This window comes from Saccopteryx bilineata, chromosome 1 (genome assembly GCF_036850765.1).
Source record: "Saccopteryx bilineata isolate mSacBil1 chromosome 1, mSacBil1_pri_phased_curated, whole genome shotgun sequence".
In the NCBI taxonomy this organism is placed as follows: Eukaryota; Metazoa; Chordata; class Mammalia; order Chiroptera; family Emballonuridae; genus Saccopteryx; species Saccopteryx bilineata.
This window is the reverse complement of record NC_089490.1, coordinates 79,430,247-79,445,377: the sequence shown is the minus strand read 5'-3', so window position 1 is coordinate 79,445,377 and position 15,131 is coordinate 79,430,247. Positions and strand designations below refer to the sequence as shown.

The 15,131-nt window shown below is 53.0% G+C and overlaps 1 protein-coding gene across 5 annotated transcripts in view; it reads left to right on the top strand.

Annotated features, from left to right (window-relative positions):
- The window catches only part of PPP6R2 (protein phosphatase 6 regulatory subunit 2), a 74,623-nt gene extending 59,569 nt beyond the window's left edge, over positions 1 to 15,054 (top strand). For 4 of the 5 annotated variants that reach the window (XM_066254694.1, XM_066254701.1, XM_066254712.1 and 1 more), the window contains 16 exons: positions 875 to 1,001; positions 1,945 to 2,097; positions 5,483 to 5,686; positions 6,103 to 6,167; positions 7,779 to 7,894; positions 9,025 to 9,110; positions 9,405 to 9,485; positions 9,807 to 9,904; positions 10,563 to 10,620; positions 10,790 to 10,914; positions 11,038 to 11,192; positions 11,563 to 11,725; positions 11,812 to 11,900; positions 12,734 to 12,896; positions 14,404 to 14,631; positions 14,720 to 15,054. In XM_066254694.1, coding sequence (XP_066110791.1) covers positions 875 to 1,001; positions 1,945 to 2,097; positions 5,483 to 5,686; positions 6,103 to 6,167; positions 7,779 to 7,894; positions 9,025 to 9,110; positions 9,405 to 9,485; positions 9,807 to 9,904; positions 10,563 to 10,620; positions 10,790 to 10,914; positions 11,038 to 11,192; positions 11,563 to 11,725; positions 11,812 to 11,900; positions 12,734 to 12,896; positions 14,404 to 14,631; positions 14,720 to 14,771 — 1,963 coding nt within the window. In that variant the 3' untranslated portion in view covers positions 14,772 to 15,054. The remainder of the gene's footprint in view (positions 1 to 874; positions 1,002 to 1,944; positions 2,098 to 5,482; positions 5,687 to 6,102; positions 6,168 to 7,778; positions 7,895 to 9,024; positions 9,111 to 9,404; positions 9,486 to 9,806; positions 9,905 to 10,562; positions 10,621 to 10,789; positions 10,915 to 11,037; positions 11,193 to 11,562; positions 11,726 to 11,811; positions 11,901 to 12,733; positions 12,897 to 14,403; positions 14,632 to 14,719) is intronic. The other variant, XM_066254704.1, reaches the window with a different exon arrangement.
- Positions 15,055 to 15,131: the final 77 nt, after the last annotated feature.

Sequence of the window (15,131 nt, the reverse complement as noted above, 5' to 3'; positions counted from 1 at the left end):
CTGGCCCACCCTTGCATGTGATAAAGGGGCAGCATAAAAATGAGGGAGACTGATGAACCGGCGGATTCTTTTTGCTTTTTATCCTGTCATGTATTTAAGTTTCTCCTATAATGGTTGTTTATTTTATAATTGGAAAAAGTATTTAAATAAAGATCTCAGAAGAATCATCTTGAAAGAGCCAGAGGGACCGGGTGGGCTGGTCTTATCTCCTATTTCTCAACTGAGAGGTGGGGACAACTGTGGATATATATTTTTTTAAGTGAGTTTCTATTCCCTTTATTTATTTATTTATTTATTTACCGAGACAGAGAATCAGAGAGAGGGATAGATAGGGACAGACAGATGGAGAGGAACAGAGAGACATGAGAAGCATCAATCATCAGTTTCTCGTTGTGACACCTTAGTTATTCATTGATGGCTTTCTCATATGTGCCTTGACCGTGGGGCTTTAGCAGACTGAGTAACCCCTTGCTGGAGCCAGTGACCTTGGGTACAAGCTGGTGAGCTTTGCTCAAACCAGATGAGCCTGCATTCAAGCTGGTGACCTCGGGGTCTCGAACCTGGGTCCTCGACATCCTAGTCCGACGCTCTATCCACTGCGCCACCGCCTGGTCAGGCTACTGTGGATATTTTTAAAGCAGGAAGGAAGCAGAGATGGTTTCCCTGAGTGTGATACCACCAACTCGTCAGTGTTCGGGCTGAGTGGTGGCACTCTGGGCTGTTACCTGGCAAAGTTTTTTAAGGACCTTGGGTACCTTTGTGGACCAGTCACCAAACCACTCATGCATTGATGAGTGGGGATGCTGGGAAGGGGCATGAGATGCAACAGAGGCCTGGGATGTGTCCCTGTCTCCATTTGCTTCCTCATCCACAGGACAGAGGGCTTGGTGGACTCCTTTTCTCAGGGACTGGAGAGGCTGTGCACTGTCAGCGGCAGCATTCTGCATGGTATTAAGCCGCGTCTGAAGGACTTCCATCAGCTGCTGCTCCACCCACCAAAGGTACGGGACCTTGGACAAGCAAAGCACTCCATGGTTTACCCAGGACAAGTGAACTCACCCAAGCACTGCTATTCCTGATCCTAACTTGAGAACTACCAGGCAGATGCCAAAGGCCTGTTTTCAGACCTCCTTCTGCTGAATGTCTGCCAGTTCTCTTAGAGGGAGCCTGAGGGTTGGACATTTCTCAGCCCCCCAGATAACTCCTGTGTTCTGAAATAAGGATCTTCTGAGAGCCCAAGTTCATCATGGGCCTGTCCTCTGATCCAGGGTCACCCAGCCAAGGGTCAGGCGTCCCAGAGGAGGCCCTCAGCAGATCTGAGTGGTGTTTGGATCACGCTGAAGGCCCTCTCCCTCACTGCCACCCAGGTCTGCCTCCCCCCCAGCTCAGCTTAGCCCTTCCCCCAGTCTCAGCCCTTTTCTCTCCTTGGTGCTTCTCCTTAGGACCCACCATGATGTACTGTACTATTTTATCAACTCACTTATTGTCTGCCTCTGCCTTCATCACTAGAAAGTAAGCTTTTCAAGGACAGGGATCCTGGAACATTCTTTAATGAAAAGTGGACATGTTATGCCGCATGTGCAGAAACAGACCCACACGCAGTCTGACAAGGCTGCTCTGTCGTTAGTTTCTTCTGGGAGTGTTCATGGGGATCCCTGAAGAGCACTGGCCCCATCTTGCACACACATCTCATATACCAAGGTACACACTCCTGTGGCTGGCAGACTGAGTCAGTGTCCCAGGCTTCTGGGCACAGTAGACTCCCTTTACTTACTTTCTGTGATCGCTCATGTCCTCTTGCAGGCAGTGCTGCCTTGAAGAAGACCCCACACTCCCCTACTCTTCCCCTGAGCTGTGCCACATTATGGAGCAGCATCCCTTGCCCTTTGAGCAGTGGCCACCCGGGCTGCAAGGTACCAGTGGGTGGTGCTTCTGTTTTTGCAGAAAAAAGCAATCCTGACCACCATTGGTGTGCTGGAGGAGCCCCTAGGGAATGCCCGTCTGCATGGCGCCCGCCTCATGGCTGCGCTGCTGCACACAAACACGCCCAGCATCAACCAGGAACTTTGCCGGCTCAACACCATGGGCTTACTGCTGGTGAGTGGGGACTGCTGCCAGCCTCCCCTCCCCTGCATGTCTGTCCACGTAACTTGCAGGGTCTGCAGTGGTGGACAGACTAGGCCAATGCTGTCCAGCAGGGTCCATGGGGCAGGCAGCTCACCTCAGTATCTGGATGTGGGTCTATGCGAGGGGAGGCTCTGGTTTGGTCCTGGAACAGACACAGTCTGTTTAGAGAAACTTTTCTGGACCCACCACAGGCTTGACCACACCCCAAGCGACAGTGAGGCATTTCTCTGTGTGGGTTCACAGAGAACTGACCTAAAAGCAGAGGGCAGATTTCTGATCTGTTGAGGGAATGGGGTACTATGTCCATCTCCTTTCTGACATTCTGCCTTTATAGGAGAACTTTGATTTTAGCTATTCGACATAAAATATCCTAAAGGAGCAACAGTCATTTGCCACAACAAGGCCACCCTCACACTTCTTGTCAAAGTCAGTGGGAATGCTCCTCCATTCAGCAGACATCAGATATCTGAGGATGCCCTAGGTGTCTGAGGAGAGAGTTAGGCAAGAAAAAGGGGGTGCTGATTGGAGGGGGGCATTGCTTTGAGTGTGCACCATGGGCAGATGCAGTTCCTAGGCTGCTTTTCAGCCTTGCCATTGGGCCTCTGCTCCCAGGAAGCTGAAATCTCTTTACATTTAAATCGTAATTCCAGAAGGATTCGGCCTTAAAACTGGGCCTGGAGTGCTGACCCCTACAAGTTCTTCCAGCATTTGAAAACCCCAGAGGGGCTATTAAAGACCTCCTTTCCTTTTTTCTCTTTTTCACTCCCCTTACTTTTATTGTAAAAAGTATGTAATATAAAATTTACCAGCTTAATAAAAGTTTAAAATTAATTCAGTGACATTAAGTACATTAACCATCCCCACTATCTATTTACAGAACTTTATCTTCTCAAACAGAAACACTGACCATTAATTAAGCAGTCAATCCCCATGCTGTTTCTCCAGCTCCTGACACCCATCATCCCATTTTTTGTCTGAGTTTGGCTACTCTAGGGACCTCATATAAGTAGAATCATAAAGTATCTGTCCTTTTGTGAGTACCTTATTTTACTGAGCATAATGTCCTCAAGGTCCATCCATGTTTTAGCAGGTGTCAGAATTTTCTTCCTTTTTAAGCTGAATAATCTTCCATTGTGTAGATGGACCATGCTTTGTTTATTTATTCATTAGGTGATAGATAAGTAGGTTGCTTTCTCCTTTTGTCTGTTCTGAATAACATTGCTTTGATCATGGATGCACAGATATCTGAGTCCTTGCTTTCACTACTTTGGTGTATATACCAGGAAGTGAAATGGGTGGTCATATAGTAATTCTGTGTTTAACTTTTTGAGAAACCAACTGTTTCTCACAGTGGCTACACTCTTTTACATTCCTGCTAGCAATGTGTGAGGGTTCCGGTTTCTCCACATCCTCACTAAAAAATGTTTTTTTGTGGTTTTTTTTCAAAAAATGTTTTTCATTTTTTAAAAATAATAGCCATCATAATGATTGTGAAGTGGTATCTCGTGGTGGTTTTGATTTGCATTTCCCTAATGATTAGTGATATTGAGCATTTTACATGTGTTTTTGTTGGCCATCTGGATATCTTCTTTGGACAGCTAGCTGTCCAAGTCTTTTGTCCATTTTGAATCAATTTGTTTGGCTTTTTTGGTTATTAATTTATAGGAGTTACTTACACATTCTGGATTTTTTATCAGATAAATTAACTTCTCTCATTCTGTGGGTTATCTTTTCACTGTGTTTATAATGTCCTTTGACACATAAAAGGTTTTAATTTTAATGAAGTCCAATTTGTCTATTGGTGTCATAACCAAAAAAATAATTGCCAAATCCATGATTGTGAAATTTACCCATGTTTTCTTCTAAGAGTTTTATAATTTGAGCTCTAGCAGGTCTTTAATCCTTTTACTCAATTTGTATGCATGGTGTGTTGTAGGGGTCCAACGTCATTCTTTTGCTTGTGGATATCCAGTATTACCAGCACACTGTCAAAAAGACTGCCCATTCCCCGTTGAATGGATTTGGCACCCTGTTGAAAGTCAGTTGACCATAGGTGTGAAAGTTTATTCTTGACTTTCAGTTCTCTTCATTGGTCTGTATATCTGCAGGCTGCTGTTGCTTCTGTGTGAGGTGGCCATGGGGATGCAGTTAGGTGTGCCTGTGTCACCTCTCCCTGCCAGCGCCCTTCTACCAACTTAAGGGGTCAAAGATTCAGGACAGGCTGTTAATGCCCCCCCCACCCCCATCTGGAAGTAGCTGTGAGAGAGGGGGTACCAAGTCTTCATTCAGCTTCCTCTGGGCTTTAGCTGGTACAGATTAGGTTTGGGCCCCTCTGGGTTCCTATGGGGAGTGTCTACGTGTGCACCTTTTAATTTCATATCCGTCGTGGGTGTTCAAGAATTTAACACACTTGCAGTGACTCAGTGATCAAGACAGAATCAAAGAGGGAAAAAAATTCTCACATAGTAGAATGTACAGAATATAGCTAAAGTGGATTTTACTAGGACATACACAGCCTTTTAAAAATACATTAGAGCCTGACCAGACGGTGGTGCAGTGGATAGAGTGTTGGACTGAGCCACCGAGAACCCATGTTCGAAACCCCAAGGTTGCTGGCTTAAGTGCAGGCTCATCTGCCTTGAGCACAGAGTTGCAGGCTTGAGTGTGAGATCATAGACATGACCCCATGGTCACTGGCTTGAGCCCAAGGTCACTGGCTTGAGCAAGGGGTCACTCGCTTTGCTGTACCCCCCCCCCCAGTCAAGGCACATATGAGAAAGCAATCAATGAACAACTAAGGTGCCACAACGAAGAATTGATGCTTCTCATCTCTCTCCCTTCCTATCTCCCTATCTGTCCTCTGTCCCTCTGTCTGACTCTGTCTCTGTAAAAAAAAAAAAAATACATTGGATTTCTGCCAAGATAGCTAGGTTGGTTAGAGCATCATCCTAAAGTACAGAGGTTGCTGGTTTGACCCCTGGTCAGGGCACATACAGGAGCAGATGAATGTTGCTGTCTCTTTCTCTTCTTCCCTCCTTCTCCCTTCCTCCCTCCTTTCCCTTTCTTCCCTCCTTTTCTTTCTCTCTCAAATCAATAAATTTAAAAAAATACATTGGATAAGGAGAGAGGCTAAAAATGAGTTCAGCTTCTAACTTGGAGACAAAAGCATGACCCTTAGTGTTTAGACGAGAGCAGAGATTAGGCTATTTGCAAAGGTTTCTCACAGAGGGACAATCTCAAGCAAATGCCCTCAGCACCTGCCCAGCTATCCACTGCCTGTACAAATGGTGTGCTGACCCCAGTGGTTCCCCTATCAGGAAGAAACCAATGCCAGGACTTTCCTCTGTTTCCCCAGGACCTGTTTTTCAAGTACACCTGGAATAACTTTTTGCACTTCCAAGTGGAACTATGCATAGCCGCTATCCTCTCCCATGCCACCTGGGAGGACAGGACAGAAGCCAGTGGACCCAAGAATGGGGTGGAGCCTTTGCCTGGTAATGGGGACCCAGAGACCTCCCAGCCTGATGCCGACCACCCTGAGAATACCATGGTGACCCACGTAAGTGCAGCCAGAGTCTGGTGTGTCACTGTGTATCGCTGCGTGCTAAGCCCCATCCAGACCATGTGGACATTCATATTGATGTGGGCAGTCTGAGGCCAGCCCTGCTCCCTCCCTGTGCATTTTCTTTTCTAACCCTCATAGCATGGGTGAGCGGCCCTCCTTTCACCTGTGACAGAGGAATTCACAGGAAAAGGGCATGAGAAAACTTTCTGGGATTTTGGACCTTTTGAATTCACAGCAGTGAATCCTCAACGTGATGTTTCTCTCATCTCTCCTATTCACCTGTGAGCTCTTTGCATGTTACTCACCTCCAGGCCACCTGCTCGCTTGCCTGCTAAACTCACTTGGTCCAAGAAGGGTGGAGGGGAACATGCAGTCCCTTGGACCATGACCAATCTTCCTGTCCCTTCCAGCTGTTTCAGAAGTGTTGCCTGGTCCAGAGGATCCTGGAGGCCTGGGAAGCCAATGACCATACACAGTAAGAACCCCTGTGTATTCGAGGAAGTGTGCCCAAGGTCTCAGTGGGGCTGCTATGGAAGTTTTGCTTTCCAGAAAGGGGTCCTCCTACTTAAAGGAAACAGCTGCTAGAGAGGCTAGGGCACAGGGAGCTGACCAGCAGAGTCACTGGGCCTGGGCTGTACTCCTGCTTCTTTCAGCCCCTCACCCCACCCTTAGCTCCCTGGTCCTTTCTCACCCTCGCCTGTCCCGTTCTTACATTGTGTCCCAAATCCCCTGTCTCCCTGTCCCAGCACCAGCCACTTCTCTCTCTGAGCCCTCAAACCCTTAGAGTTGTCTGGGACACTTCTTGTTTCCTCCCTGCCCCACCTGGCCTCTTGTGTGAATAGCTGGGCTCTTTCTGAAACACACAGATGGTGTTACTCCTGTTTGAACATCTTGACACTCAAGTCCCCAGAGTGGCCTGCAGAGTCCAGTGTGGGCAGCCCCTTCCCACTGCTGTGCCCTCTCCCTGCCCTGACTGTGCTTCTGGGGGCAGTGCCTCACCTCCAGAGTTCATCCTTCACTCCTGCTCTTACTGAACATTCCTGTTTGTGTCTGGTCTTGAATGTCAGCACACTGCACAGGGCCAGCAGCCTTCCCTGGGCCCAGTGCATGTGGTGCCAAGTGAGACACTGCACCGAGCCTACTCTCATACAGTTGATGTATTTGTGCATATGTGCGCTGTGGTCAGGAGGGCTCCCTGCTGTCACTGTGGGTCTAGGATGCACAGCAAGCCTCCAGGCCCGGCTTAGCTTTCCTGTGGCCAGTGTCCCCTTCCTGTTCTCTCCTAACCCCTTTCTCCACCAAGCCTAGCTTCCCAGCTCAGGCCCTCGCTCATCTTGGTTTCTTCTTCTGAGCGTCATCCGGCTTTTAGGAGAGAGTATGGGCAAAACAGCCTCTGTTAAGCTGATTCAAGGGCTGTGTTTGTGGATGTGAGTGTTCCACAGCTGAAGCTCTTGATCGGCGGGGTCATTAGGACCGGTTCTGCTGTTGGGTCATGTGTGGCAAAGCCATGTGTTCATAGCAGCATGGGATGTAAAGGGGGACAGAAGCATGGACGAGTGTCCTGTGCTTAGGACTCAGTGAAAGCAGCTTATGGAGCTAGAGAGCCCGTGAAAGGCTAACTCTGGGTCCTGTAGCCGTTTTTCCCTTCCCTAGAGCCTGGGAGGTGCTCAGTCAGCACTTGCCTCAGGGGTGTGTTTGTATTTTAACTAGCCATGTCTTCTGCTGCTGGACTGTGTGTTCCCCTGTGCAGTGGGCTCAAGGCTGTCTGGGGAGGTACTCTGGGAGCCAGGACAGCCAGAGGTGTCAGAATGCAGGCGAGGGGGTGCGGTACTGGACAGCTGCCCGGCAGCAGAGGCTAAGTAGGTCCCTTGGTGTGAAGGGCTGCATGGTGTGTAGGGAGTGCAAGCACTTTTTGCTGCCTTGGTCTTCTGGTCTGTACATTGGGGGTGGGAGCAGCATCTTTGGTTAGCATTGGCAGGTGCTCTCCCAACACCAGTGTCCTACAGGCGTGGCCTTGAGGAGGGACGCATAGGATGGTGGGGCAGGCCCAGGGCCAGAGCAGCCCTATACTGCTCTTTACTTTCAGGGCAGCAGGCGGCATGAGACGTGGGAACATGGGCCACCTCACCCGGATTGCCAACGCGGTGGTGCAGAACCTGGAGAGGGGCCCCATGCAGACCCCCGTCAGTGAGGTCATCCAAGGTGAGTCCTATTCCAGGTCTGGCTGCCTGAGGCTGCCTTGTCTTCTGTCCCTCTGGAGGTGGTAGCTGCGTGGGTACTGGGACAGTCAGCCTGTCTTCCCACAAGGAAAGGTCTCCCCTTCGGGATGGGCCTGTGCCCCAGCACCTGTTCTGTTGGGCAAACATCTGTTCACAGCAAGAGGCAGACAGGCAGGTGAGCTGGGAGAAGGCCAGGAAGTGGAGTGTGCCTGGGTCAAGGAGGTCCTGGGTTTAACAGAAAGTGATGAGGGGAGATGGACGATGATGACCTGATCTCTAGAGGTCAGTCTTATTCTAGCCCCGTGTGGGGGTCTTGGGACAGAGCTGGCTAAGAGTGAGATGGGCGCTATGCTCAGTGAACAGTGTGGCACAAAGCAGCACTGTCTGGAAAGGCCCCCACAGAGGGTATGTGACGGGACAGTCCTACTGTCGTGGGGGTGGACAAGGGTCCTATCTGAGGTGCAGGTGCTGTGAGCCCCAAGCAGGTCCAGGGCATGTGATGGTGTTTGTCCTGTTTTGCTACTGAGGAAGCAGCCTTGCAGGTGGTCGAGTCAGTCATACAGCAGGTACAGCAGGGCTGGGCTCGCTGGAATGGCTGCCTAGTCCTGCCCTCGGGTGGTCTCAGCTGTGGCACCCACATGGCTGCAGGGCGAGTGTGAGCCGAGAAAGTCCTGGTGGAAGCAGAGTATTCTCAGTCAATGGCTTCCAGGCTGGGGTCAGGCCTCCTTGTCCGTTGGCACTCGTGACGAGGGCTGGTGGCCCAGGGAAGGCTCTCCAGAAAGGCCAAGGTTGGGAGGTGACAGGCAAGTGGGAAGCTCTTTGCTGTGTTCTTCCTCACTGTTTCCAGGGTGCGACTCTTTCAGAGGCTCTGACCTTCCCAGAAAAACAGACACAGGCCTGTGGGTTTGTGCTGAGGCCATGTCATCAACTGCTTTGTCACAGAAGCCTACATTGGCTTGTCTGTGTCTGGGTGTATCAAGTAAACTTAGGGCTCTGATGCCCTCACAATCACTCGAGGCCCTGCAGGACTCCCAGCAGCTCTCAGATGTAACCCCAAGGGCCCTCCAGGATCCTTCATAGTGGCACTTGGGACAGGCAACACTTCCCTTGCAGGTCTCCCTGCAGATTGCCGCGGGCGCTGGGAGAGCTTTGTGGAGGAGACTCTGAAGGAGACCAACCGCAGGAATGCAGTGGACCTGGTGAGGGGGCTTGTCAGTGGTGCGCATGTGGGCATGCCGGGTGCGTGCTGCAGCCTCTGCTCCCTGTCCAGACACAGACCCTCCTGCCTCAGGCCTATGCTGTTCTGAGCGAAGGCCTCTAAGGCCCTGAGCAAAGCTGCTGTGGCCCCTCAGTCCCGTCCCTGTCATGTCGTGAGCCTTATTGTGGTCTTGGAGGCCTTCTTGTGCCCAGACCCAATGTGGGCTGCACCAAATGGGGCAGGCTGGGCATTAGCCCCAGGGTACAGGCTCACGGCCACCCCTCTGCTGTTGCAGGTAAGCACCCACCACCTACACCCCTCGAGTGAGGATGAGGACATGGAGGGCGTTTTCCCTAATGAGCTATCCCTTCAGCAGGTGCGTGTGGCCAGGCTCTTCCCTGCAGTCTTGGCAGTGGTTAGGCCTCAAGGGCGTCCTAGGTGTCGTCTCACAAAACTGCCATGGGAAATGGCTCAGGGGAGAGCTGCTCCTCCCACACACTTGGCCCTGCTCACTCACCCTGTGATGAGGGGCCTCCCAGAACTACTAATATTGATGGGACCCTTGGGGACATGGTGGGTAAATTAAAAGTCAGATAGGCTGTTTGGATGTGATCACCTGTGAGCATGCACCCTGAGTGGTCAGGAGTGGGGAAAAGCCCGAGTCTGAGGCCTGCTCTGCGATGCCTGTCTCTCCCAGGCTTTCTCCGAGTATCAGGTCCAGCAGATGACGGCCACCTTTGTGGATCAGTTTGGCTTCAATGACGAGGAGTTTGCAGACCAGGATGACAGCGTCAAGTGAGCCCACCAGGCCATGCCTGGGGCTATGGCCACACCTTTACTGCGACCTGGCTGTTTGCCTCACCAACCTGTCTTTGGCAGGCATCCTGCTTCACTTGGGGCTGCCTCCTTTGCACATCATGACCCTGATTCAGACCATCACCTCCCTCCCCCCCCCATTTCTCAGTCCCCTTTGGAAGGAAGGAGTTGGACTCTGCTCATTGTCACCAGGTCCCAGGCCTGTGGCTCAGCCCTGCCTGGCTCTAAGAGGCTGTTCCCCCATTTCCTCAGCTGAGAGCCAGATGGGACCTCATGTGGGAGGAGCTAGGTTGAATGTGACCCTTGCAGCCCCCAGAGGTCCTCAGGGAAGGTTGATTGTCACTTGTCCAGGCTGGACAGCAGCCAGCTAGAGTCACCCCAGGCTACTCCCCCCAGAGCTAGAGAGAAAGCAAGTGAGCACAGGGAATGGGTTCCCACCCCGGGTGACTGCCACACTCCTAGACTGGCCACAGAGCCCTGGCCTTGCACTTTCAATTGACCTCTATCTGCTCTGGGTGACAGTCTCAGTCAGGCCTCCAGCTCAGACCCTCTTGGCATGTTCTAGCACACCATGCCCTCCTGAGGTGGTGGCCCTGCATGCATCAGAGTGCTGAGCTTCTGTGCATTGTTCTTTCAGTGCTCCATTTGACAGGATTGCAGAGATAAACTTCAATATCGATGCCGATGAGGACAGCGTGAGTCCCTAGCTTGGTGCTTGTTGGAGGTGGATGGGGACATGGCAGTGGGTGGGCAGCTGAGAAGGGCTGCTCCATGGGAGCCCTGTCCCTCCCCAGCTGGGCGCCTGTCTTGTGAGGCTGTGGGCCATGCCTTTGGGAGCCGTGTGGAACACGTGGGCTCTCGCAGCCCAGTGCGGCTCTGTTTGAGGCCTGCTGTGGTGACCACATCCAGCCCTTTGATGACGATGAGGATGATGACATCTGGGAGGACAAGGAGACTCACTGTGCTGCCCGGGGCATGGCCAGAGCCAGGTGTGTGGTCCGCCCACCCTCCCTGAGCTTTTCCAAGGAACAGAGAGGCATCTGGACACATGTGCACCCCAGCCCTGCCCCAGCTGTGTTGCCCCACTTGTCTGACTATGAATTCACCTCCAGGTTTGGGGGCCCTCCTGCCTCAGAGAGCTGCCCACAGAATGGCCTGGCTCGTGGAGGACAGGATGGGAAGGAAGCTGACAGGGATGTAGCTTGGGCAGGAGCTCCTCCAGCTGCCGCCCAGAAGGATGGTTCCCATGTGGAGGGTGGCTCAGAAGGTAGGTGCTTGAGGCAGAGTCGAGGCTCAGCAGGGGACGTGGGTGACAGGATCAGATGCCCTGGCCTATGGTTGGCAGGTGCTCCCAGGTCTGACACCCACTGACCTGTCTGCACACTGTTTGGAACACATGGTCCTGAAGGCAGTGGCTTCCCCATACCCCTGACTGCAAGGACACAGGGTTGGTGGCAGATGCTGTGGCTCAATTCTCTGCAGCCACTCTCAGCATCTTCCATCAGTCTCGTCGGGGAGGAGCCTCCCTGGACCACTTCCATGGAGCCTCCCTGGTTGTATCAGGGAGCGCTGAGGGCAAATGGAGCCAAATTCCTGATCAAGGAAGGGTCTGGGACCACTGTGCCTTCCCCTGGCAGGTGCCACATGGACAGTGTTTGAAGAGCCAGTGAACCTGACTGTTCCAGCCCCAGGAGTAGCAATGGATGTGGGTTCCAGTGTGTGGGCGGCCAGCACCCCCAGTGGCTCGGCTCTGGAGGAGAAAGGTTGGGCCAAGTTTACTGACTTCCAGCCTTTCTGCTGGTAAGAAGGCAGGGAAGGCTGGAACAACCCTGTCTACCTGGGGCAGCATCTCCTTGGCACAGCCTCAGCCTTGGTTTTGTCCACAGCTCTGAGTCGGGGCCCAGGTGCAGCTCCCCAGTGGACACAGGACACGGTGATGCCCAAGATGGCCTGAGCCAGGGCCCGGAGAGAATCCGTGAGTCGGAGCAGCTCAGATGGCAGGGAAGCGGGAGGAGGCCCAGGCCTAGGATGGGTGGCAAGGCCTTTGAGCCATCCTTGGAGTGCAGGTCTGCCCCTGCACCATCTGTGCTGCCAGGACACTGGCTACCTTCCTAGTGCCACATGTATCATGCCACCTCAGTGGCAGTTGTGAGGCCTGTCCAGAGCCTCTGGCCCTGAGCCCATCAGATAGGCTTGGAAGTCAGAGTGTCAGGACCACGCAGGGGGTGGGGGATTGAACTTGAACCCATAGGGGAGGCAGTTCTTTCATGGGCAGACACCCCCATGGTAGGCAGTGTAGGGACATGCTCTGTTCCAGTTTTTCAGGCTCAAGTTCTTGCATGCCCACGAGTTTGGGGGACCCTTTGCCCTCACCAGTGTAACCTGGTTCTTTTTTTTTTATTTTGTATTTTTCTGAAGCTGGAAACGGGGAGACAGTCAGACAGACTCCCGCATGCGCCCGACCGGGATCCACCCGGCACGCCCACCAGGGGCGACGCTCTGTCCACCAGGGGGCGATGCTCTGCCCCTTCGGGGCATCGCTCTGCCGCGACCAGAGCCACTCTAGCGCCTGGGGCAGAGGCCAAGGAGCCATCCCCAGCGCCCGGACCATCTTTGCTCCAATGGAGCCTTGGCTGCGGGAGGGGAAGAGAGAGACAGGGAGGAAGGAGGACGGGGGGTGGAGAAGCAAATGGGCGCTTCTCCTATGTGCCCTGGCCGGGAATTGAACCCTGGTCCCCCACACGCCAGGCCAACGCTCTACCACTGAGCCATCCGGCCAGTGCCTGTAACTTGGTTCTTATCTTACAGTTGGCCCTGCCTCCCCCTGTGCCTGGAATGTATGTGTCTCCAGGGACTCCCCTTTGGTGGCCTCCGACACTGATAAGGACCAGCAGAAGGTGGCTGTCGTCTCAGAGGCTGTCAGTATGGGTCCCAGCTGGGAGGCCCCCTCACTGCCCACGTCAGTCCCCAGGTGTGCAGGATGGGGTGGGTGTAGGCTCCCAGGCACACAAGGGGTCTGGTTGTCTACTGCACTCTGCTTACCCAGGAGCAGTTGAACCTTGCTGCCCTGATGGCCCTGATGGCCCTGTGGAGCTGGGCTCTATGAGGGGGGATGCCCTGAGGTGAGGGGTGTTGAGCCAGAGCAGAGGGTCTGAATGTCCTACTCCAACAACTGGGAATGGGGCTGCCCTACCTTTGACCGACCTTGGAGAAAATGGCCAGGTTTGTGGAGTTCCAGCCCAGCTGAGCCACCACCCCAGGCTCTGGGATTGCCCCAGGTGGTGGGGAGGGAGTGTGCCAAGACCCAGACATATGCCCACCTAAACAAGGCACCTTGGAAATTCCTGTCATGCTCATACAGTAGGATGGGTGTGTGTTAGGACTTTGCAACTGAACCCCAATGGGGTATGCTCCCTGCAAGCTCAACCCCCATATGTCCTATCTCCACACTCAGGAAGAAAGTCCAGGTCTTTGGGATCCATTGATAGACCCCTTCTGGCTGAGCTGGGTGGGGACGATGGCATCAGGAGCTGTGTTTTGGAAACTGGGGAAGGAGTGGCAGGTGGCCTGGTGGGGATATGAGGGAGAAGGTGCTGCTGGATCTGAGGCTTGCCAGGGCCAGACCCCATGAGGAAGGAACAGGGAGAAGATACAGGACAGTGCTCACAGGAGGCCAGTGTTCTCTAACATGGAGCCTTCCAAGTTTTCCTCCCATAGGTGGGGCATGCTGGCACTTGGCAAGGCCCCACGCATTCCCAGTTTCCACGTGATTGTGGAGCTCTGTACATCCCATTGGTGGGGGTTCAGCTCTGGTTTGCAACTTGCTCATTCCTGAGACCTCAGATGACATGGGCCAGGGTTGTAGAAAGAGGGGCACTTTGCCATGATGAAAAGCAAGGGCCAGTCAGGCACCTGGGATTTCTGAATGGGTTCAGTTCTTAAAGAATCGATACAATTCTTAAACCTTTTTCTAATCTCCCCTCCTAAAAACCAACTCTGCTTTGAAAAGCTGGTTATGTCATTCTGAAAGCATGTTAGTTTCTGTGGAGCTGTCTGCATGGGTCTGTTTGGCCGACCTAGGCTTGTACCTTCCCAAGTTGTTGCAGGCTCCAGTGTCATCTGTTTCTTATGCTGCCTGGACCACACCTAAGCCTCCCAAGACCCCTTAGGACCCTCTTCCTGACCCTGCCCTTGTAGGCTCCCAGGGGTCCTTATAAGGCTGGAGCTGACATCATGCAGTGGAAGCAAGCCCTGGGCAGGTGTGGGCCAAGTCAGGGAGACCTGTGCTCACCTTCCTGGGCTACAGCAAGAGGGGCCAGGTGTTATCCACAATAATGAGGGTCCCAGGGAACAGGTCCGTAACAGGGTATGGGTGCTGCCCAGAAAGAGGTTGGAGGTCTTGGTGGGCAGGCAGGTTGTCTCGGGCATGTTGGGAACTTGAGACAGTCCAAGTAACTAAGCCAATGCCTGCCACACAGGACCGCCAGCACACTGCCAGATCCCACCTGCCCTGCACCTACAGAAGCCACTTCCATCCTGGCTGCAGCTATCCCACCAGAGGCAGCCAGCACAGCAATGAGCAAGACCAGTCCTGCCCCAGCCAGCCCAGCAGTCCCACCAGGGCCTATGGTGGCTGTCACTACTACAGCCACAGCCAGCCCAGCCATCTCCATGGTGGGCATTCTAGGGGTGGTGACAAAGGACAGGTGAGCAGGCCAGGGGACAGGGACTAACTGGATGGACAGACAGGGATGCTTGGATCATTAGGCTCCAACCCCACCCCTCTTCCTACAGGAAGACAGAAGTACCACCACCTGCAGGAGCTGCCTCCAATGGCCCCGTGTGATGCTGCCACCCAACCATGGCGCACCCTTAAAAAACTACCTGGTGATGCAATTTGTCTTTTTTAATTTAATTTAATTTTAAAATAAATGCTGCATTGGTAAAGCTGGCAGTTGGACCCAGTTGGACGGCCCAGCTTGCGTCACTCCTGCCTGACCCCACGCACAGCAATAAGGCTTCAAGACGTGTGCTCTGCCTGTCAGAGCTGGGGGCCATGACCCTGAGGTGCCATGACTGAGGGCGTGATGGGCGCAGATGCCACAGGCTGCCAGCCTCTTTTTACTGATTTTTTAACAAATGCAGAAAGAGCCATGTTTGCACTTTGTGTCTAGCTGCAGTGAAGGGTTTCCCTAGCTCAGGACAA